The 25,721-nt window shown below is 39.5% G+C and overlaps 1 protein-coding gene across 9 annotated transcripts in view; it reads left to right on the top strand.

Annotated features, from left to right (window-relative positions):
- Nucleotides 1-25,721, top strand: part of LOC134219888 (histone-lysine N-methyltransferase, H3 lysine-79 specific) — a 69,009-nt gene that overhangs the window by 35,239 nt on the left and 8,049 nt on the right. For 3 of the 9 annotated variants that reach the window (XM_062698779.1, XM_062698780.1, XM_062698781.1), the window contains exons 3-7: nucleotides 5,361-5,763; nucleotides 11,369-15,162; nucleotides 15,241-15,890; nucleotides 19,564-19,725; nucleotides 19,802-20,038. In XM_062698779.1, coding sequence (XP_062554763.1) covers nucleotides 5,494-5,763; nucleotides 11,369-15,162; nucleotides 15,241-15,890; nucleotides 19,564-19,725; nucleotides 19,802-20,038 — 5,113 coding nt within the window. In that variant the 5' untranslated portion in view covers nucleotides 5,361-5,493. Of the gene's footprint in view, nucleotides 1-5,360; nucleotides 5,764-11,368; nucleotides 15,163-15,240; nucleotides 15,891-19,563; nucleotides 19,726-19,801; nucleotides 20,039-22,300; nucleotides 22,785-25,721 lie in introns of all 9 variants that reach the window. The other 6 variants (XR_009981699.1, XR_009981698.1, XR_009981697.1 and 3 more) reach the window with 6 other exon arrangements.

Raw genomic sequence — 25,721 nt, 5'->3', positions numbered from 1 at the left:
AGGAATTTCCGAAACAATTCCTTGAGATGTTTTCTAAAGTTTTAGCAAAGACATTTTTAAATTAAATCCTGGAGGAAGTTCTGAAGCAATTCCTAAAATCCGGAGGATTTTCCGATGGAATCTATGGAGACATTTTCAAAGGAATACCTGAAGGAATTTTGATTGAATGGCTGAAGCAATTTCTGGGTGAATTCCTGAAGGAATTTCTTGAGTAATTTACAACATTGTTTTGTGAAGCCACCAAAAAATTCTTTAAAATGTTTTTTTTTGCAATATTTACTTTTTTGAATTGATTAGGCCGTTACAAATATTTAATTTACTTCTTGTCCTACTGGTCTCCGAAAGGTCAAGGGGGGGGAGGGGGAGATAATAAAAAATAAATATAAAAATGAAAAAAAATCAAAAAACTCCTCGGATTTGTTAAAGAATGTTTTGAAAATCCTCAAAATTATTCGAATTTTATTTTGTTGCCCCCTAAAAATATTATTTTTTGGCAAAAAAATCCGAGGGGGGAGACAAAATAGATTTTAAATATTTGTATCGGCCTTATTTTGCTGCTAAAATCTATATATGGCACGTTTGTTTTTGCCTGGAAATTAATGTAAAACACCTGGACAAATCGGGGAATTGTTTTTACAGATAAGTAGACACCCTGTGTTGGTTTTTTGCTGGTGTTATAGAAGTCATGTAGAGCAAGTTCTAGTTCTCACGACCGTTATAAAAGCATAAATGCTAACTTGGGTACTGACTTTCAGCAAGCTCTGAAATTGCTGATCAATATATATTATCATGTTACATTTTTTACAATTTATTTTATGAAAACAATATTTTTACACAACCAGCAACTGTTAGATTATTTAATAATTCTGTTTAAGAACCTACCAAAACCTGTATAATTAATTGGTATATGCGAAATTGTTGAAATTCTCATACAAAAAAAATGTAAGCCCACAAAAAAATATTGTAAGAGAAGCTTGCAAAATTGTAAGGTCTCATACATAATTTGCATAATCTATCATTTTCGCATATGCCCAGTTCTTATAGCGGTTTTGGTAGATTCTTATACATAATTATTAGAAAATCTAATAATCACCGGTTGGGTGTTTTTTTTATTCCTATCTTTATTTGGTAGGCACTCTGTGTTTCTTATCCCTTATGCCGTGATCTACTGTGGTACTCTGCTGTGCAGAATCTATTTTAAGACATTCGTTATTGTTTTCATTGCCGGATCCATCTCATCGAGAGTCCATAGTGTCCATTTGTCCATATCGTGAATACAATTGCTCGTTGCTTTGTTCGGTTGTCATTTATTCGGGTACGTTGGAAGAATTCCTCCGAGAAAAACAATTTGTCAGTCGTCATCGGGTAGCCGTGTTGGTACCGCGTACTCCGAAACGCCACCATTCGGGCTGCACCTCCGGCGACTAACAAGGGTTTGGTGGAGGGGCTGAGAATCGAACCCATGATCGTCTGCTTATAAGGCGAACATGTATCCAACAACGCTACGGGACCCCCCATGGTTGGGTGTTTGTATTCTCGGTAATTCTATAAAAACACTCTATCAAAGGGGTAAAGGTTAGGTAAGCATTGCAAAATCTCATGTAATTGATAAGTGTTTGTGTTTGAGTGTTTTTTAAGTAAAATTATGTGGAGAACACGATCCTTTTCCAAATAAAAATATACTCATTGGCCGAAAAGGACAATTTTGCATTTTAAATGCAAAAACAACATAATTGGCAACACTTCTGCTCAAAATCAATATTTCTCGCGTGATTTTTGAAAACGTCGTAAGTCCAAATGAGAGACTCTCTTTCATTACGCTCTCTTTTGCTAATATCTATGCTAGTTTAAAATTTGTTGCAATATTTTCACCTCAGCATACTAGACAAAGCTATTTTCTTCAGATCAGTGCTGGAAAATCCAATGTAAATGTTAGCATGGCTTTGTAATAATCGAAAGAGAAAGTAAACAAAGAGAGCCTCTCTTTTGGACTTACGACGTTTTCAAAAATCACGCGAGATTTATCCTAAAAAAATTGAAAAATTCTCTTCAAAATGCATAAAAAGTTATTTGTAGCTTCAAAACTTTCCGAAATATGATCCATTAAAAATAAGGTTTTTAAAAATTGTCAAAAAAAAACGGAGAGTGCTTACCGAAATTTCCTAATAATTTTATCGAAATTCGGCAAAGTTGACTTTTTTTTAGTCATTGCGTTTATTTAACAGGCTCATTTGTTTTATACAAAACTCTACGGAGCCAAAAGCTTATGAACAATTCAATTCTATTCTGAAGTTGTTTCGGATGTGCTGTGAGAAGCATTCATACGGGAGGTTTTCTTCGGTGGCGAACGGTCTGTGGGTCCTACCGTAGTTTGATCTCGTCGCTGACTACCCAATCATAGTTGTTTTTTTTCATCCTCCTTCCTCAATGCGCTTACACAGTCCGTGTACCCTATTACTCCTTTCTTTACAAACCAGATCCGATCAGTTTTATTTTTGAAACTCATTGTTTCCGCCAACTTCTCGCGTTCGATCATAGATTCGGGGATGGACATAGTTTCCGTTAGTTTTGTTGCCGTCGACTCAGTGTCTAACACTACTGCATCCTCTTCGATTACCTCATTTTCTATTATTTCCACTGACGATTGCTCCGGTGCTGTAGGTTGAAATCCGATCACTACTCCGGAATATGTTTTGTTTTGTCCCTCTCTGCTCTTTTCTACTTGCTTGCCATGATCCTGGTCTGTCCGGCTTCTATTGTTCCATTGAGGGCACAAGTCCTTCCGATGGCCTTCTTCTCGACACACGAAACCTTTATTTCGAAGCTCCTGATAATAGATTCTGCCGGTCCAATTAAGTATTTTCAGCGACGATGGAACTTCCTTCTGAACATCCAGATATACCCCTCGCACACCAGTAAACATGTGGTCCAATCCTAAATTGGGCGGAAATCTTTCGCGGATCACACGCTCTGCTTTTCCGTATTCCACAAGACGTGACAATAATTCACTATCCGGTAATTCCGGGGGTAAGTCGAAAACACGGATGTAGTGAACATTACTGCCTGCTATCACCATATTCACTTCAACTGTCTTTCCACTAGAATAACAAAATTTCCTTGGTTCCACATTTTTCTCTAATGCGTCCTGCATTGCGTCCAGTGTGACAAACTTTACAAACAATGATCTGTCCATTGCTGATTTGTAAACTGTTTCCATAGACGATACATCCACATCTAATTGCCGCACAAACCCGGCGATCTCAACCCAGTTTGGCCGGGGAGCAGAAACAGGGAAACGAAATTGAACCGTATTCTGTATCATTTCGTACTCTTCCGCAACAAAGAAAAGCGAAGCAACAAGCAGACAAAATGAAATAATCTAAAGTGATTGGTACCTATAACGGTTACCGCAGTCCGAAACCAGTCTGCTGCTACACGTCCACGATCGACGGAAGCAGAATAACAACTGAAAAGTTGACTTTTTTACCGAGATCTCGGTAACGATTACCGATGACTCAGTAAAGTTTACCGAAATCTCGGAACATTTTTTACCATGATTCGTCGAAATTATTACCGAGATCATCCCGGCTGTCGGATTCTCGTAAAATTTCGAATTCTAAATATGTTGTTCCATTGATTCCGAAGAATGAATGCAAGCGTTTTTTCCCAAATCTTCTCGTAACGCTGGGTATTTGCATGGTGTGAAACGGTGTAAGATCTACCATGGTCACATTATCAGCTACAGGCAAATCGTGACCCAACGAATACCTTCCCCAATATCCAACTCCGTGGTACTTATGAGGGTGTCGCTGAATCGAAGGCCTCTCATTAGTGGGTACTACATCCACACTTCCTTCCACTCCAAAGTTACGGTGAAAATTGACATGGCCAGGAGAAGTAATCCTCATGCTTTTGTGATTTTTATCCTAGATTGAAATCAAGGATCACGCCCACCTTATTTCTTATAGCAATCTGGATAGGGATTTCAAAAGAAAAACATGAGTATCACTAGTGTCCGATCTACGACGTACACTGACCCCACAATCATGGGTCACACACTAATATGGGTCGTTTCCATTCGATCAACATGCAAAATGGAGTGACTAATAATTGTTACAAAGTGACCCATATATGTGGGGTCAGTGTACACCGTAAATAAGCTATGCTGTGCATGCGTTTTTCTCCAAATCTAAATCCCTCATATGATTTTATTTCAGCTTATTTCAAACACATGTCATGTTTCTTCAGGAGTCTGAATCAGGACACGCTTGCTTTAGCCGGAAATTCCCTTTCAATAAGAAATATTTTTTGAGCTTTTAGTGGAATGTTTTCTTTTGTCATAGGACGAGGCCGTTTAATTCCGTTTAATTCCATTTAATTCCACCACTCGATTGTAACTTTAACAGATACTCAACAGTGAGGCCGTCTTCAGTGTCTCGTACTTGACTCGACTTCCTTTCAATACTTGTCATGTACGCCCGAGTCGCGAGAAATAGTTGACATAATATGTTTATTGGTATCAAGGATATTCATTGATGAGTTCCAATCCTTTCTAAGTAGATGCATAAGTATTACATTGCTAATGGCGTAGCATTTTTAATGAATAATAAACAGCAGGGTGATATCTAATGTTGATAATGTTGATTTAACGCTGTAACTTACCACTAAACCAATTTTAAGCAAGTATCCAGGAAATTCCCTTATTGCAACCTCAGTTTATGAGTAAAGTTAAACAAGTTTTAATTGAAGAATTATTCAAAATCCTCAAGAAAGTGTTTTTAATGTTACCAAGTTTATAAGGATGATTACATGTTCCATTATCCTACCAGTTAATTTTCCTCCTTTATGCTCGACGCTGAATGTATGCCTCTGATTGATGCAAATATAATTACAACCATATCTCTTTTTCAAACCAGTCGACATGATTTTATTCTTATTTAAAAATCTCGTGATGCCGATGCCGTGAAACCTGAAACACGTGCCATTTTGTACACCCAAAGCGACATACATACGATATGCATTCAATACTAGATCCAGACATCCTGCTATGATAGAAAACCAGCACTGTTTGGCGGACAGCAGCAATGCAATATGGGAACGCGCGACCGTCGTCGTCCAATCCAATCATTGCCAACAGAAACAAGAACGGTGGTCGCTGGTGCTGCTAGTTTGTCTTTTCTGTTATATAGGTGCATAAGCAGCCCGACGAATGGCAAATCAAGGTTGTTGACCGGCTCCAAATGCATGCCAGGCAATAATGCTAGGATTGTTGTGGTTTCACATAATATTATCGTCTTATTCTGTTATGCTACTGAAATATCGCCCTAATCGATTGCGTTTCTCTATTTTTCTATTTTCAGATTCAATATGTTACTTATATCTGGGAATAGGTTGCCTTCGGAATAAAGTGAAATCGTATAAAGTGACTCATGAAAAATTGGCTTAGTGTTATTAAGTGATAAAAGTGTGTAAGAAAACAAAAGTGCAAATAAAATGGCAACCCCCAACTATAAAGAGCTTAAGCTTCAGTCCCCGGCTGGAGCGGAACCTTTCCTATACAATTGGCCTTTCTCGATTGGCGGAGGAAGCGACAACGGCGGAAGTGAGCTCATCGAGAATGTGCGCTGGGTGTGCGAAGACATGCCGGAGATCAAATCCGCCATAGAAGAAATCAACCTGAACGAGATCGACACGGGAGATTACGACGCGCTGAAGACTCTGTGCGATCGTTTCAATAAAGCAATCGACAGCGTGACGGCGTTGGTAAGTTTGAATACGTATTTCATTTTATTCTACTCTTAGAAAATACTGTTTTTAGCAAAGAAACTTTTATTTAAATACGTGTGTTTTTTTGGGTCTACTACGAAAGGCCGAATCACGAATGGCCGAATTACAAAAGGCCGAAACTACAAAAGGCCGAAATCACATAAGGCCGAATGAAATCAAAAGACCAACAAAGTGGACCGGAGCAAGCGCGCGCTCGCTCCGGTCCACTTTGTTGGTCTGCCGATTTAAATCAAACTTTTTTTATTCAAATACTTAATATAATTTAGAATATTCGGATTATTTTGTGATTTCTCAGTGAAGTCTTGTGAAGTCAGTTTCTCTTAAATTGGAAGAAAATGAAATACATTTAGGAACACCGCGTTACCGTAAGTTATACAGCTTTTAGTTAAAAGCATAATAATTTGAAATTTCGATTTTGTTTAGCTTCTGATGTCGCAATCAGATCATGAGTAGTGCGCATCATTAGCACAACCATGCGCCATGAAGCGCACAACTTCTACATTGATGCAAATCGGCAATTCGATTCTGTGAGCCATGAATCCGGTGGAAGTTAACTTGGGCTCTTGCATAAGATTTAGGAATTTAACTTTTCCCAATACTACTGATAATGATTACTACATCACCAAAGGAAGAAAAAAGAGAGCTCTTGGATTACTCCGTTATTTTAAAGTGCTAATATTTATACGTATACAGTGTTCAGTTATGTTCATCCTTTCATTTCTGCAATGAAGATTGATCTTCCAATGTAAAGATTGAGCTTCGACGTTGAACTGACGTTAAATACCTCAACTGAATAAGATTGATTAGATCGCTGCTAGTAGTTGCAAAACACGTGGACAAGTTTTCTTAATGGGGCAGCATAATAAAAGTAAACGTAAATTTGTGAGTATTCTTGGTTGAAAGATTGAAACTTTTGTAATGATTCGGCCTTTTGTGTTATTCAGCCTTTCGTGGTTCGGCCTTTTGTGGTATGCTAGAACATTTTCGGCCTTTTGTGATTCGGCCTTCTGTGGTTCGGCTTTTTGTACTGATCCCGTTTTATTGGTTTGATTTTATTTATTTTTAGAAATACTTCAAACAGCGGCCAATAACTATCATTGGGTTATACGATACTGGTGGAAGCTACAACTTATAGCATCTATTTTGCATTCTTTAAGCATTGAATTGTCAAAAAGCATTGTTCTGCCATTCTGACCAAAACTCAATTAGTACATGGTTTTATTTCAAAAAATGAATGTTTCAGGCCTGGTAGCGAGTCACTTTTTAGTGACTTGGTCACTATTTTCAGTCTAGTCACTAAAAGCCACTATTTGCATCCAAAAGTCACTAAAGTCACTATTTCTCAGAAAATGGTCAATAAAGTCATTATTTTTGTATTGCCTGTTGTGAAAAGTTCAAAATAAAAATCATTTGTACCTATTATGATCAACCGAATCAAATGTGTAAACGGGCTTGGTGATCATATGGCTCCCACTTCTGTTTCTTCAATTTCTGCTTCCGGTTCGATAGAGCGAAAAAGCTTGTTTCTGGCGTCCAATTCAGATATACCACCCTTTCGTTACTACATACCACATTGGCAACCCGTTAACTAAGACAAACCTACCGTCGTGAGGGGCATCTTTTGACTCCGGGGGCTGGATTTTTGATTTTATAAAAAAAAGTAAACGAAAAAAATATCAAATTTGAAACAGAATGTTTACACAGTTGTGAAAACTCATATGTGAATATGTACATTATGTGATATGGAAGATATTGATTTGAAAAATGTATTGAAGGTAACCACTTTCCCTTCGATGGGACTCGAACCCATGACCCTACAGTACGCTAGCCTGGTGCTTTAACCAACTAAACTACGAAGGACCTCCGTCGGCCTTCGCAACCTAGCGGCTACTGAATTAGCTCGAGATTCCCAAATTGGACGCATAGTAAAATCACTCGCAATCCATTTCTCAAGCCAACACTTCCACATGTGTATAGTACACTCTCAGATTAGAGGAGCGTGTGGATGTGTTGGCTTGAGAAATGGATTGCGTTTAGAAAAGATACTGAATGAATTGGTCGGATTTTTTAAATTTAAAGTACAGTCGACTCTCTACATCTCAATGTTCTATATCTCGATATCTCTCCCTATATCGATGGTTTCCTTAGTCCCTTCAATCTACATACATTTGGGCTTTCTATATCTCGATAACCTCCCTATCTCGATATCTCTCTATCTCGATGTGTTCTGATCATATTTTGTTCAGGATTCACTCTTCTTTTGTCGATAATTGTATAAATTTTTAGGCTTCTAGACCATCTTTGGACAATAACAAACACAACAACAACACAAAAAGACATTTGTTTTGTTGTCGTTTTTCTTAGCAACTAGCTTTTTTTTTTGATCTAGTACTCATTTCAATTTCCCTTCCATTCCTTGATCTCTCCCTATCTCAATGGTCCCTTCAATATCGAGATGTGGAGAGGCGACTGTATAATAGAGTGGGGCGTAGGGTGGCTCAAATTAGTATGGGAAAAACTTTTTTCAATTTTTTTGATGGGCCGTCCTCTTATTCTGTTCTATTTGATGCCCTGATGCTCTGGACAAAATTTCAGCCAAATCGGTCAACGTTTGGGCGGTGCTAAACTCGTTGGAAGCTTATATGCAAAAATGTATGCAGAAACATCCAAAAACAGTAAATTGCAGCTGGACTACACAACTTACGAATACCATCTAGCCACCGGCGGTGTAAAGCGCCGTGGCGATTTTTTCTATTGCGCTTATTACCTAAAGATTTTTCAGAATATTTAAGACATTAACAGAAGATTTTTTTATTTTCGCCGGATAAATCTAATCCCTAGGAAAATATTCTAAGCTTTTCGGATTTTTGATGGAAAATACTCTAATGTTTACACGGAGATTTTTTTTTATTTTCACGGGAAATTGTTTTTTAAGGAAAATGGTTCAGATATTCTTCGGAATTTCCACAGAAAATGTCACTTGCTGAACAAGTAATATGGCCAAAAATGTCGACCATGAGGGTTTGTAGACTTTCGGTCCTTCTCGTCGATTGGCGAATGTCATTCGGTGGAAATCCTTTTTTCAAATGCCACTTGACCGAATATCAAGTTAAGGCAAGAGTTATCTAGACAACTTCCATTAGGGCGAAACGGTTATAAGGTCGAAAACGGTTTGACCGAAAAAGTCATTTAGCCAAAAGCGACATACGGGTGAAGTGGTCAAACGAACCACGAACTGATAATTTGGATGAAAAAGTTGCTTTCCCCAACAGATCATTTCTCCGAAAATGTCGTTAGGCCAAACGGACCAAAAGGCTGAAAATGTCATTTCCCATATCGTCATATGTACAGAAATATAAACTCATTTGGCTAAATGAGCATTTCGACCAAGCGAAATTTTTGGGCCAGAAAAACTATTCGGCATACATACTGCAAAACTATAAGATCTACCGAGTAATGAATTTCCTGGGTCTTCGTTAAGTGTTACTTTATACTGTTTTCTGTGTTTTGCAATCAAAATTTCAAAAATTAAGTATTTAGCCGGAGACGAGTCAGCCTCGGGCTGAAAGTCTCCTTAATAAAGACATAAAAAAAAGTATTTTGAGTTGTGCCAGTATTGCGCTTTTCATTATTTTCCTGCTACATAGCTTCTAGAGTGCAATCAATATCTCAAAAGCTTTTCGAACAAAACAGCAGTTAGAACTTGAAGTCTTTTACAGCGAGTCATAAGTCTATTAGAATGTTAGAATTCAATGCGTATTATCAAATAACTGAATTGAATTGATACTTAACCATAATGTTGTACATTTTATATACCAAGAAACTATTATCTTTGTTCAAATAAAATACATTGTTTTCCGGGAAAATTTTGAAAAGCGTACCGGGAAAACCGGGGAAAACCCGGGAATTTATTTTGTCGATTAGAGTGGTCACCCTGCTAATGTTTTTCTTAGCTTTTGTGCACACACATACACACATACATACACACGGACAGACAGACATTTGCACAGCTTGTCGAGCTGAGTCGATTGGTATATAACACTATGGGTCTCCGAGACTTATAAAAAAAGTTCGTTTTCGGAGTGAAATGATAGCCTTTCGGTACAACTTGTTGTACGAGAAAGGCAAAAACTAAAACGCGGGAGACATTTAGGCGAATACTAATTAAACTTTATGAAATCCCAGTGGAACCAGGTTCCTTTGAAGCGATTCACAAATGAAAACTAAATCTAAGTTACTACAACATACAATAGTGATAACGTTTCGTGGCTACAAGTAAATTAATATTTATACTAAATTTAATACTACATAGTTGAGCTGTAGGAGAAAAACTAGCAGGAGCCAGAAAAACATGCAGCAATGCAAAATGAAATGGTTGACGTTTTTAGAGAAGATATTTATTCACGTTCCTCATCATATGCTTCTTAAGTTTACTTTTAAATGGCATTTTATTCAAAATTGTTTTTAAGCTAATGGGTAAGTTATTAAACTTCTTTGGACCGTAAATTGTTATGCGCGATAGTCCTAAATTTGTGGATGCACTACTTCTTAATAGTTCATTAGTGTTTCTTGTGAGCAAGGAATTATCTCTAATCGGAAAGGCAATATTGTGATGGAATTCACGATTATGCAAACACTTGTGTACAAATAAAATAGATTAGATGTCACGTAGACCCACTATGGGAATAACTCGATGATGTAAACTAGTGTAAAGCAGAAACGTGGAAAATAGTAAAGGCAGATTGAATACTATTTTTAAACATCTGTTCTGTAAAGTTTGATTTTTTTTTTCAATTTTGATTTGGCAGCATGACCCCAAACAATGATTAAGTACTGAAGTGTTGAATGAATACATGCATAATAAAATGTTATCAGTGCATCATTGGGCTGCACCCTTTTCATAAGACCATTGATTTAGTTTCAAAATTTTCTACAAAACCCTAGAAAACCTTTCGCTATTTCCACTTGAAATTCTTTGGAGATTCCACGGAAAAATCTTTGAAAAATGTACAAGAAATTCTTCAAATTTTTCTCGGGGATTATTTTGAATATCAATGGAAAATTCTGTAGGATTTTTAAGAAGAGTCTTTAAAGCTTCCAAAGGAAATTCTTTTGAATCTCCACGAGACTAACTGCGAAATTTTCAAGCAGAATTTTACGAAATATCCACAAGAAATCCTTCGGAATTTTCCCAAAAAATATTCGGGAATATTTTCGGAATTTCCGCGAGATATTCTTTGAAAATCCAAGGGAACTCTGTATAAAATTCTTTTTGCTATGGTTGAATAATGTTCATCAAAATAACTGTATGGGGAAACAACTCCTCTAACATTATAATACTTCTGCTCCTATTCGCTAACACAATGAATCGTCTAGGGACGAATATACTTTTATGCGCATATAAGTTGAAAAAAAATACATTTAATTTTCTAGACCGGACCTGGGATCAAACCATGTCACCCCCAGCATGATATTGCTGATATTGCATAACTTTAATATTGGGTTAGGGTAATTGATTTGACTAGGCTTCCGTATTAAATTATATGTTTAATATTTTTCTTGTTTTCTCCAATGTTTACAGGAGAAAGGCACCTCCCTTTCCAGCCAACGATTCACGTATCCCTCGAGGGGTCTTCTACGTTACATAGTTCAACAAGTCTACAATCAAGCAGTTGTAGAGCCGGAGAAACTGAATCAGTATGAGCCGTTCTCGCCAGAAGTGTACGGCGAGACGTCGTTCGACCTAATCTGCCAAATGATCGATGAGATCAAAATCTCCGCCGAAGATGTGTTCGTTGACCTCGGCTCTGGAGTCGGACAGGTTGTGCTTCAGATGGCCGCTTCGACGCCAGTTAAAATTTGCTACGGAATAGAGAAAGCCGATGTTCCGTCGCGTTACGCCGAAGGTATGAATGCTACCTTCAAAATGTGGATGCGGTGGTTCGGCAAGAAATATGGCGACTATGAACTCATCAAAGGAGATTTCCTAGCGGATGAACACCGTGAGAAAATAATGTCCGCAACAATCGTCTTTGTGAACAATTTCGCTTTCGGTCCAAACGTGGATCATTCACTCAAAGAACGGTTCGCCGATCTGCGAGACGGCGCCAGAATAGTGTCATCAAAAAGCTTTTGTCCGTTAAACTTTAGAATCACGGACCGCAATCTTAGTGACATAGGCACTATCATGCATGTCAGTGAAATGACGCCCCTGAAAGGATCTGTTTCGTGGACCGGCAAACCCGTCTCATACTATCTTCACATTATCGATCGCACCAAATTAGAAAGATACTTCCAACGACTAAAGACAAAAGGAAATGAGAATGATAACCAAGCTAGTGGAAGCACCAATACCCGTGCATCGAGATCTAAGAAAGATAAAAGTGAAAAAGCAATTACAAATGACGACAGCACTACTGATAGTGAGGCAGAAGCTGCAGGTTCAGCTAATAGAAAACAACAATGGTCAGATTGGTGCAGCGGTAAAGAAAAAGAAAGCAGTCAATCGGAGGAAGAAAACAACAACTCTCCTGTGCTGCGTAATGGGCGGATTCCCGTTGCAACTAAGAAACGTAAAAAGATAACGAGACCCAAAACCACCAAGAAGGATCCCGTGACGTTAGCTGCCCAACAAGCAGCGAAGGAAGCGCAGGCCGCTGTTACCAAACGAAGAGGACGAGTAAAGAAAGGTCGACAGCGTAGGGCTCTGAAAATTAATGGACTAGACCTTTTACATAGTGAAACCTTGCTGAGTACGTCTGACCAAGCTATCGGGAAGCGATTACCTCCTGCACCCGGGTGTGTAGATCAGTTACTCACCTCTCTGGCAGGGGACATGCAACATACAGAGCTCGATATTCCAGACGCTCCATCCGAGACACCATACGGACTGCAAATTTTATTGGATTTGTACAAAGCTCAGTTTATGAAAGCTATAGAAACAATGCGGAAATCTTCTTATAAAGATAATGTTCAGCATCAAATTGAGCGAGAAAAAGAACGAAATCAGCGTCTTCTGAATCGTGCTGGTCAGTTGGAAAAACAAATCAAAGTCCTTATTGACGATAGTGTGGCTCTCCTGAAAGCCCGAATGAATGAACTCGGCATCAGCACAACCAGTCAAAACGATCTGCTATGTAAAGCGAAAGAAATCGTTGGTCGCCATAAAGAGCTGCAAGTTATGGCTGCTAAGTTGCAAAATCAAGTGACATCGATTGAACAAGAACAGAAACGCTTGGTAATTCAGCATGTGCAGAGGATAGCGGATAAATACATCAAAACAGAGGATGTCGAAATGACCCCTAAAACGTCGCATGAATTGGTACTCAAAGAAATTGCCAATACTTTGTCGCAAAGGAAAAAGTTATATGCTCAGGTTTCTTCTATGGAGAACGAACTGAACGTGATCGAAAAACTCGCAGAAGAACGAAAATCTGCTGCATCACTTTCAACGACAATTATCACACATCAACGAAGCGACCAGTCATTACAACAATCATCACACCACAATCAACATCGAGATCAACACAACTCTCGAGAACAACTTCATCAGCGTGGTGAAGAACTCAGACGCGATGTCCACCACTCAGTTCAGTCCCAGTCTCAAACTGCTTCAGTTACTGTACATGTTTCACAGCCGCCTCCCTCAAAGCATAGTTCCGGATCGTCGAAATCTCAACGAAAGTCTCGTGAGAATCGTACAAGATCTCAAGAATGGCCCGAAATTCCGGACATTGGGAAAATCGAAGAAAATAACCCAGAAATACTGGCTCAAAAGATACTTGAAACCGGTCGACAGATTGAAGCTGGCAAATTGCTAGCCAACAGTGCTAATAAACATCAAAAGGAGCGGGAAAGTAAAAACCATCATCTACAACAACAATATCAACAAGCACAATTGACACATCAGCTTACTAACCATCCTCATCCTGCTGATGCTGCGTTGATGCCTGCCCCTGCAACTCTAAGCAAGTCGCACCACCGTAGCAACAATAGCGCAAACTCTACTGCCAATGTAAGCATACCCAAAACTTATGTACCTGGTCCACCCACTGCTGGAGAATTGGTAGGCGCGCCGGCAGGTGGCAGCTCAACAAGCATAAAATCTGAATCGCGCACCAAGCTGCAAGATTCGCACAAGGTGGTTAATTTTGAGGATCGCTTGAAAAGTATTATCACTTCGGTTTTACAGGCACCTCCGAAAACTATCGGCGCTGGAGGACTGTCGCAACAACAGCAACCCCCACCTCACCAAGGTTCGTCGCAACATCATATGCGGGAAGCATCACAACCAATGCTTCTCGGTCATGGAGAACACGTATCGCCTACGAAGTCATCATCGTCGTACGGGAAAACAGTATACCTTTCATCCGGTCAACCACCGCCTCCTCCTAGTTCGATGCACAACTCTCTACACGACATGGGCCCGCGAAGTGGTGGAAACCAACATCATCTACCTCATCCTTCTACCAGTGGTCCATCTTCTCAGCCACCGAGCCAATTCTCAACGTTGATGAATGCTGTCACATCTGCGCTTCATCTGAATGCCACCACTACCATCACTTCGTCTCCCATATCGCCGTACAAAGGTCACGGTTCTAGCCAAAGTACGAAAATATCTCCGAGTTCCAAGTACTACCAGAAATCAATGCCAATCAACCATCATTCCCCAGGTGCCAACAGTACGCATCAACAGATCCTGCAACAACAAGAACGAGAACGGGACCTACGCCAAACGCAAATGGCCATGCACTACGGAACCCATAGCGGCCAATCCCATCACAACGTTGTGGATCCTCACTTAATACATCGAAGTGCATTAGAAAGCAAAATGGAATTCAAGGCACCGGAGCAATTTCGCTACGACCATCGTAATCCAATCGAGCCCTCCGTTATGGGTAATCAAAATCATTCGCGAAGTTCATCGAACACATCTCTGGAAGGCGATTATCCACCTGCTGGGGCGAACGTGCGCTATATCAATGTACCAACAAACTCTCAACAACAGCAGTCTCAGCAAATGCAGCTACAGCAGCAGCATCCGTCCGGAGGTAACAACTCTCGACCGGGATCATCATCATCTCAGCCGGATTACACACAAGTGTCACCGGCTAAGATGGCCCTAAGGCGCCATCTATCTCAAGAGAAACTCACTCACCCGTTGCCCCCGTCCTCGTCTAGCACGGTAAAAACAATTGGTGATTTGGTAAATGGAGAAATCGAACGAACACTGGAGATCTCCAACCAGTCGATCATTAACGCCGCAGTGAACATGAGCACGGCAGGTCCAGCCGGCCACACTGTGATAAACACAAACGTGCAACGACCGGAACGGGTTAGCATACGGGTAATGGAGGAAGCCACTCTTAATGGCAGGTGAGTAATTTTGGCTAGTGTGTTTTTTTGAGGAATATTCCAAACAATGATGACACTAATTTGATTTTTTATTTACAGTGGCCAAGTGTCATCTTACAGCCCAGTTTCACGTCCAAACAGTAGAGATATGAATAAATCCCCCATACATCTCCATGGTCAAAGTAATTTGGCCACGCTGGCACAAGTGGCTACCTACAGTCATAAAAAGTCATCATCATCCTCGTCATCATCTTCATCGGCAACCATTTCACCTCGTGGAGGGCTTGCACAACAGCAGCAGGTGGATAGTCGAAGTCATTCCGCATCTCAACAACAATATTCACAAGGAACGTCGCACACCTCAGTCGTGTACCAACCGACACGGGGAGAGAAAACATCCTTTTCGTCAACAGAACGCTCGGGGGTTGAACCGCCATATATGGCACTCCCTCGGGCTGACATAAAACCACACCTGGATTCGTACTTCATTGACGAGCATAAGCGACAACAACAGCAGCAGCAGCAACAACAACAACAGCATCAATTGCACAGACAGGAACCCGTCGCGGTTGGATCACACCATCATCCGCCGACATCGCAACATCAAACTGGTACCGGTATGCGGGCAATGGGTGACATGTATCATCGAAGTCTTGCGGTGAGCTCTATGGACCAGGCTCATACGAGGAGGGAGCCGATGGCTTCCCAAGCGATAGACGAACGGATGAACGGCAGTCCACCGCTGGAAGGTTCGTATAGAGTGTTTGACAAATTATGCAAGCATGTCGAGGCAATGTAAAAATCGCAGGGAGTTACTCTTTAACAAGGTCAAAGCAGGGGTCGAACATTTGGGATTGCGAACAATGTAACTGTTATAGGATAGGGTATTCAGATTACGAGCTATTATTACGTGATCGTGTATCTTGATATGAAACGTCATATATCTTTTTTTCAGTCAAAATTAGATGGGTGTCCTACGAATGGCGGAAACACGAAAGGCGAAAAGCACATTAGGCGGAATCATAAAAGGCATACCGTCAAACGGGGTGACTTGCAACACTTTTCAAGTTTCTCTCTCAATAATTCTGAATTAAAAGGATTTATTCATTCTACTAGTACATGATACTTTTAATGTGTCCTAATATTAGTGATTAGACATATAATCGGACATATAACAATAATAAAAATATGAAAATATTATCAAAATGATGGGTGTTGCAAGCCACCCCTACTGCGGGGTGACTTGCAACACTTCATCGAATTCAATCATAACATGTGTTATAACAATTTAATCATAGTGATTTTTTATCCTGGGTCATTCTTCAGCACTGTCAATGCAGGGTCCTAACTTGAGGGATCCCCCCTTCCCTCATTCCGATTTTTTACGATTTCAAGGGATCGATTGATATTTTTAAGTCATCGGTTTGAAAGTGCTTTATGTCGGTTTAAGAATGGTGAGCACCATCACCATTCCCTGGATAGTTGTTTTTAAAACGGTTTTCCTTTCTTTCCCCGCCATACAAATTACCACGATTATGTTAAGATCATTATTCTGCAAAGGCATTTCCGCAGCAAGCAGTAAAACGTCCACAAGTGTTGGATCTGCTTGGGGATTCAACACTGTTCGACCACCGTAAGTCCTAGTTTTACTGTTTTCTGTATTAGGATAATGTTAAATTGTTGTTAGGGACAAATCGTACCGCTAAGCGGCTTCCCGCATAAACAATTTGTTTTTTAACTTCCACCGCTGCTACATCACGCGTTTCGCCTTATCTCGAGCAACCGTTTGATTTAAAAAGTGATACGAACGAAAATTCAATCAAATAGAATTACTTTTTGGGGAATAATACGTTCTGAGAAAAAGATTCAAATGGAATACGTTTTTCCGGGCCGGACAGCTGCGAGCCTTCAAAGAATAAAATATGTCCTCCTTTACCTCAAGCAGGCGCCTGTGTAAAACTAAGAAATGACAGAATTCTGCCTTTTGAAATTCCGCCTTTCGTATGTCCGCCTTTTGTAATTACGCCTTATGATATATTCTGCCTTTTGTTACAAGTATAAGAAAGTTTGCCTTTCGTGATTCCGCCTTCCGTGTTTCCGTCTTTTGTTAGAGTCCTAGATTAGATATATGAACTTTGACATCAGCATTTTTAACGGGATCTCAGTAAATTATTAAACTTACTGAGAATCGCACGGCCTAGTCCCAGCACACATGTTTTTTGCTGAGATTTCTGTCAAAGTTTCTGAAAATCAGCAAATAATTTCCCGAAACAGCTAACAAACATCATTTTTGTGGGGATAGTGCGAATTTTCGCCGAGTTGTAGAAATAAAAACTGAGTGTATACTCTCTATAACCCTTAAATGCCCAATGTTGCTTTAAAATAACAAACTGAACATACGTAAAATGTTAATAATTTCAATGATTATTTACGTTTAAAATATTTCCGACGATTTCTAAAAAAAAATCGCCTTGCGCTTTTAAGGGATAAGGGGAGAATTAGTTCGGAGCATCAATTGAGAGAGTTCGGCTATTACAAATCCCATCGAAAGAAGTGGTTACCCTTCAATAAATGTTTCAAGTGTAAAGTCATTGGTCGTAAACTTACATCCCAAAGACAGATATCAAATCATATTTGACATACGTCTTAATGGTCTTATTGGAAAACATCTGTGATTCATATGACCGGGTAATTTTTAATTTTCGAACTGTCAGTTCATTTATTTAGTTTACTTCTAAACAGATAACACTGAATCAACAATTTGACGCCACAATACACGGTTCGAGGCCGCATCTCTCCATCCTCGAATGCGCCCCATGCTCGCCAAATCGTTTTGCACCTGGTCTTCCCACCTCGCTCGCTGCGCTCCACGCCGTCTCGTACCTGCCGGATCGGAAGCGTACACCATTTTTGCAGGGTTGCTGTCCGGCATTCTTGCAACATGCCCTGCCCATCGTACCCTTCCAGCTTTAGGTACTTTCTGGATACTGGGTTCGCCGTAGAGCTGGGTGAGCCCGTAGTTCATTCTTCGCCGCCACACACAGTCTTCTTGCACACCGCCAAAGATGGTCCTAAGCACCCGTCTCTCGAATACTCCGGTTGCTTGCAAGTCGAGCATTGTCCATGTTTCGTGTCCGTAGAGGACTACCGGTCTTATCAGCGTCTTGTACATAACACGCATGTGGTGCGGTGGCAAATCTTTTTTGACCACAGTTTCTTCTGGAGCCCATAGTAGGCCCTACTTCCACAGATGATGTGCCTTCGTATTTCACGACTAACATTGTTATCAGCCGTTAGCAAGGATCCAAGGTAAACGAATTCCTCGACCACCTCGAAGGTATCCCCATTGATCGTAACACTGCTTCCCAGGCGGGCCCTGTCGCGCTCGGTTCCGCCCACTAGCATGTACCTTGTCTTCGATGCATTCACCACCAGTCAAACTTTTGTTGCTTCACGTTTCAGGCGGGTGTACAGTTCTGCCACCTTTGCAAATGTTCGGCCGACAATGTCCATGTCATCCGCGAAACAAATAAATTGACTGGATCTGTTTAAAATCGTTCTCCGGCTGTTAAACCCGGTTCTCCGCATAACAACAGGCTCGAAAGTCCATCAACTTGTCTAAGTCCCCGGCGTGATTCGAACGAACTGGAGTGTTCGCCCGAAACAGTTTTGCACACCATCCACCGTTGCTTTGATCAGTCTGGTAAGCTTCCCAGGAAAGCTGTTCTAGTACATGATTTTCCATAGCTCTACGCGGTCTATACTGTCGTACTTGAAATCACGGCATTTTTGAAGGATTGGCCGTACAGTAGAAGTCTGGTCCATTGTCGAGCAGCTACCAATGAAGCCGGCTTGATAACTTCCCACGAACTCATTCACTAATGGTGACAGACGTCGGAAGATGATCTGGGAAATCACTTTGTAGGCGGCATTAAGGATGGTGATCGCTCTCACACTCCAGCTTGTCGTTTTTCTTGTAGATGGGGCATATAACCCCTTCCTTCCACTCCTCCGGTAGCTGTTCAGTTTCCCAGATTCTGACTATCAGTTTGTGCAGGCAAGTGACTAGCTTTTCCATCTTGATGAGCTTAGCTCCGATACCATCCTTACCAGCTGCTTTATTGGTCTTTAGCTGTTGGATGGCATCCTTAACTTCCCTCAAGGTAAGGGCTGGTTGGCTTCCATCGTCCGCTAAACTGACGTAGTCATCTCCTCCGCTGCCTTGACTTTCACTGTCACTTATTTTTGAGTTTATTTTAATTTAATTCGGGCAATGAGACGCAGCCATAGTCCATATTCTGGGGGACGACACATTCAAAGAAATGGTTTTCTGTGGAAGGGTTTTCTGGGGAATAGTATAGAATCGATTCTGCTGTATGTAAACTACATATCTTATATTGATTCAACCTTTCATATTCCCAGGGTTGGCGGCCTCACTACGAGCCCGGGTGATCGCCCAGTTGAATAGTAAAGATGAAGACGTTGAACGACATCGGCGGCCGGATCTAGCTGCACCAATGCACACAGTACCTACTAACAACAATGCCATTCAGCTAGTACAAACTCCACACATTAAACCTGAAAGTAAGTATAATTTTAGGATAGGTATATTTATCGTGAAATCCTCACAAATAACGCCAATTTTTTTTTTCGATTACAGAATATTCGGCCGGGATGAAGCGTACGTCACCCATTATCGAAAATCCTCCGAGACCATCGAAAATGTTGTACACCGACTGCTCGGATGCAATGATCAATTCCGACTTGCTGCACGGCGGCAGGAGCGGGTCGGGCCCCTCTCGTGGCATGGGACCGCTGATGAGTCCAGAAATTAACTCACTTTCCGCCGTTGACGATCGGCAGCACCTGTTGCGACACGGCAGAAACGACGTAGACGGTATGTCTTTCTAGTTTTGGTACCACTTTTTCGTTTGCTTTCCTTATTTTTCCTGTTTTCCTATGTGTGATAACTCGTCGATAGTGTCGTCTTTTGCCTTTCTGTCAATCCTAATATCATAGATTCATTTAAATTAATTTTCCTCCGTGCCACTTATCCTGTTGCTAGTATTCTTGTTGTCATTCTACATATGCTTGCTCGTGTTGTCTAACCGTAGTAGTTCTTCGTCATTTGATTCGATTATCCTGACAGTAAATCGCACCCTTTTGATAGTTTTAAGGATGTTTTTCACTTCACCGTGAACGTCAGACGGAACACGACGGGGAAATCCCGATGCTAATATTTTTTCTTCTTTCTCATGTATACAAATGAAAGGTTGCTTTGCATACGGTGAAATAAGCTTTGACAACGAATATGAACAATAGAAATATGATTTCTGTGTAGCCTATTTCGCAATTCAACCTGCAAATGTAAGTTGTGTTGATTCAGAAATAAAATACGTTTGTGACGCTTTCATGATTGTATAAGATTGGCTCAATGTTGCTTAATCTGCACTATATTAAGCGTCACATGTACTTCCGGTTTGTTTTACTAATATTTGACTCACGTTTCCAATCACAGCGAGCAAGATTCTGCCATACTTTGTTTAAACTAACGTTGTTCTTTTTTATGATTAATCTGAATATTGCAAGCTTTATCACTTGATAAACTACATCTTGATATGTAAAAACTTAGTAAAAACAGATGTATGAACTTTGACAGCAGCATTAAGTGATGAAGCTTGTAGTCTGAATAAGCTATATGATATTCTTCTTGTCGATGATTAGGAATAACATGTTAAAACATTGTAGACTGAACGTAGTATTATTTGATAATGGATGACATTCTAGTTCTGAAAGATAAATCATTGCATTGGAAATATCATTGACGTTCACACTATAAAAATCTTCCATTAGTTGTGATTTATTATAATATAGATGCATTAGATCTAGGCATTAGATGTGTTGTGGAACTAAGGAAGCGGTTGATACCTTAAGGGAAGCGAGATTGGTATCATTAATAAAAAATGAATTGTAGGCACTTGCAGTTTGAAATCCTCGTATATTTTCGCCTATAAGAAGAACAGCTTCAATAAACCGATAAATTTAATAGCCCATATTACGTCTCGCGTCCTTATCGGAAGGATTAATAAAAACTATTTTCAATGCCTAATTAAATTCAGAATTTGTACTTTAAATACATTATTACGAAGAACAACAGTTATCGTACAATTTCAAAGTTTTTTGTGCTTATCCATCAAATCTACTTGTGGAATTACTTTTTATAGTGTGAACATGTATGAATTGAAGAAATAATGACTTTTGCCGTTTTGTATTGGTGGGTCAATGACCAAATTTTCTCAAATGTGTTTTAAACTTTATTTGCCAAATATGCATTAGAAAACTTGATCAACCAACCCTGATGACGAAACAACATAACTTATCAAAATTCTGAAATGTACGAAGTTTCCTAAACTTGAAAAAATAACCACATTAGGTAGATACAGAAATTGTTTTGTCCAGGATTCAATTTTGTGAGGTCGCAATTTAAAGCTTCATAACCTGAAAAAAATCATAGGTATCTCATATAAATTTTATGTGTGCACCTTTTATTTTTTTTATTCAATCACGCATGGGTTCTGTTAGATATTTCTGCATGTATTTATTATTTCTAAAAATTAAACGTAGATAGATTTTGTGATTGCTATGTTACGAATAATAATATTATTTATAGTCCTTTATTACATCGAAATGTGCTATGATACCAATGGAAATGATACACAGGATATACTACCGATCAACGCAAAAATACTATTAGAAATTAATGTTGGATTTTTCTCATTGTCAGAAGAGACCTTCTATTAGAGACGAAAGGAGAAACTCGTCACAAATCTCATGGGAACATTTATAAGTTTCTTTAACTTGCCAAATTTGATCTACTACTTTGTATTGTTACTTTTTTGTTATGTTCTGTTTTTAATTATATTTATGATTTGCCTATTTCTAACAACACACAAACCTCAATCAGCGATACCCATTTCGGTATTGAGCGTAATAAAATGTGTGCCGTACGCTAAGCAATACCCCTCTGACTGAAACCAAACATGTATAAAAATGTGTATATTGGTCCTAGGCCGCGGTACCTGTGCCTCTAGTTCTCCTACTACCACTACCACTTTCTCTTCTTCCTCGGCAACAACAACAACAATCACATCAACCGCAGCAATGTACAAAGCTCCACCACAAACAGTAGCAAGCATCGTAACCAATTCAACTGTTCAAATGTCTTCGACAGTAGGGAGCTCCTCCAGCACTAGCAATGTTACGGGTTTACAACAGCAAAAACCATCCTCAGCGTCGTCGGTGAAGGTGATCAACTTACCCTACGGCACTAGCGGCACAGGTAGTGCCAATACGGACTGTTCAAACTCTACAGACACGCGCAACTACAATCACCACCGACAGCAGCGACCAATGCTCCCGCAACAACAGTCCTATCAACAATATCGAGTACAATCCCGTAACGATACGCAAATTCCTCCGGCGCAAAGGCACCACCATTATGGACCCAATAAGTACCCTGCTAACTCGTATAGCAAATGACAATGGCACCATACGGCGGCGACCAATTTCCGTTGCAAAACCCCAACGCTATCCGTGCGGCAATAGGCCGCCACCGAAATTGCGCCATGTCAATGTTTTTAACGGTAAGTCAGTGTGAGCAAAAACATCCCAGAAATAATTTGATCGCAAGCGCACCCACTCAAACTCATACAACAGGTACCACGACCACTGAAAATAATTGTCTCGGAAATTATTTTTTTTTAATATTTTTCTAATTTTGTTTTTAGTTTATTTACATCGTTTTATTTATTTTTTTATTTTTTATTTTTATTTTCTATCACTGAAATTCAGTTGTTTACTGACATTGCTCATTATTCATCACCGCAATAAATCGGATATCGGGGTTTGTTGTACATACGTATTTTTTAACCAAAAGCATTAAGGCAAGTTGAGAATAATCCTAATAACGCGAAAGTGAAATTGTGGCGGTGGAAACATTCATCATTGAAGAGAAAATCGTACACTGAAGTTTGATTTGTAAATATGATTAATGGTTTTTGATGTTAGCATTTAACATTTTATACTCAAACCTACTCAAACGTGAATCATTGTATTCATTGTAAACGTATCTACTAAAAATATGGGATTCACGAGAAAAAAAAAGATTTGATATTTAACACATATTGATTGCAACACAAGTATTGTGTTTATCGTAATACCTGAAATCATCACATCATTATCATTGACTTCGCGATCGAAATCTCTATTCCTATAACAGATGGAAATAGCTTCGAAAAAGCATCCCGCTGTGCGATCAACTTGTAGTAAGTATTTTTCTAAAAGGCATTTCTAAAATTTCGAAACCATTAAAGACAAAAGAGGAAAAACAACACTTTTAGACCAACATTTGAAAAGGGCGTAGCAGCCAAAATTGATTCCTTCTGATTCTTCCTCCACATATCCTAATCAAATGTTGGTCAGGATTATCATGTGTTTAAGCTTATATGTAGTCTGACAAGGCTTTTAGTGTTTACTGAGCACTTCCACAGTTATTACCTGCGAGGTAAATTTCCCGACTTTAACAGACCATTTCTAGGTCTGTCAAACGATCGCTGGCTTCAAATCAATAACGCTCGAATTACTTCCGCTTTCTTGCTTTTTTCTCCAACCTATCGTATGTCACGTATGTGTCTTTTGGCCTTATGTCGCTTTTGGCAAAATGGCATTTTCCATCGAATGACTTGGTCAAACGACCCTTCCTCTTTTTGAACGATTTTCCGTGGAATTTCCAAGGAAATTCATCAATGAAATAAAAAAAATCCCGTGCAAATTCCAATGAATTTCCTGTGAAGCTTCCGAAGAATTTTCATTGGGAATTCTGAATAGTTCAAAGAATTTCTCAAAACTCTAAGAATTACTTCTGGAAATCTACTTTTTTACTATTTGCCGCATGATCTCAAATTTTCAAAGAGTTCCCCGTGAATACCCCCAAGAGTTTCCTGCAGATATTTCGAAGAATATCCGTTGGAAATTCTGAAGAACTTCCCGTGGAAATTCTGAACAATTTCCCGTAAAAAAATGGAATAATTTCCGTGGAAATTCTGGAGAATCTCGCATTATAATTCGGAAAAAAAATCCGCTGAAATTCCAAACATTTTAATTTGAAAACTTTCCGAATTTTTTACTATGAAACTAACGCAAAAAAATGACGTCTCCGCCGTCTACCAAAATTATAACAACGACGACGCACACCTTTGGCCGTTATGCTACGTCTTCTTCTTTTTCTTCTTCTGTACCTTCCAACTGGAACATGGCCTGCTTTTCAACTTCAACAAGTATTATATTAGCTTCTCCTCAGTTATTAATTGAGAATCGAACCCGCAATCTTTGTATTGGCAATCCTAAGTACATCGTTGCTCGCAAGGCTCATATTTGCCATCATCGTTTGTTTCGGGGTCACCTAGTATAGGGACTGCGGGGCTACAAATGATAGATCGAACGCAATTTTCATGAGCTGCCCCTTCCAGCTGCTGCGGCACACTGAAGACTACCACCCGTCTGTACACAATACACTGAACATTTTATGTCGCTGTGTGACTGCATGCTGTGCCAGAAAAAGAACATTCCTAAAGGAAAAAATCGCGGCAAATATCGAATGGTGCTATTCTTGTTAGCCGAAAATTATTCCTTGTTTTATATTACGCGATTGATCAGAATAATGCGAAAAAGTTGATTATGCCTTCTTTTAACGCACGCGATTGTCCGGAGCAATGCAAAAGAGAGGATCATTCCTTCTTTTAAACTATGCTGTTCGGATGGTAAAAGGACTTTCAGAGCTTTTTGTCGGGCGAAGCTTAAAGCTGAAATCATAGGATTTATTAGAATGTCTTACGATAGTCTTCTCTTAATTGTTTAAACTTAAAAGTGAGCATGAACAATCTCATCCAAGGATTCACGACCTTTCTAAGGAAAATATATAGTTTACATGAGGTAATTTTAATTATATTTCAGGTTAAGTTTACCATCATTAGTTCAGCGTTTGCCAGATGGGTTTTACTGCCGCGATTCTCATAAGAGTCCCATGTCGATTTTCGACGATTTTGATTTTCTTTCAGAAATATGCTTGAAATGAACTCATCTTTAAGGAAAACTGATAAAATAATAGGCTTTGTTCTAGAGATTTGAAAATCAAAACCCACTTGTGTTGTCCCATCTTGCTATTTATTCGCATAACAGTCAAATATCAGATTTAAATATACTTTTGCTTAATAAATAAATATAAAAATACGGTCCATTTCACAGTTCCATAACAATGTACATATATAAAGAATATTGTGCCCTATTTTCAGAAGGATTGGAGGTTTTATCGATTTATTAGAGTTTTTTGAATTCCTCCGTGTAAAACGAGTTGGGAAAATTCAACGGCATATTTCTCAAGTTGAAGAAAACTGACATGGGATGCTTATGCGAATAGGAGCAGTTTAGTTCATCAACAATTCTACAATCCTAGATTAGATAAGTTTATTTTTTTTTTATTAGCGAGACTTTCAGCCCTAGTCTGGCTCGCCTCGTATAAGATT

This window comes from Armigeres subalbatus, chromosome 3 (assembly GCF_024139115.2).
Source record: "Armigeres subalbatus isolate Guangzhou_Male chromosome 3, GZ_Asu_2, whole genome shotgun sequence".
Taxonomy (NCBI): domain Eukaryota; kingdom Metazoa; phylum Arthropoda; class Insecta; order Diptera; family Culicidae; genus Armigeres; species Armigeres subalbatus.
The sequence above is the reverse complement of the archived record's forward strand: the minus strand, read 5'-3'. Positions and strand labels throughout refer to the sequence as shown.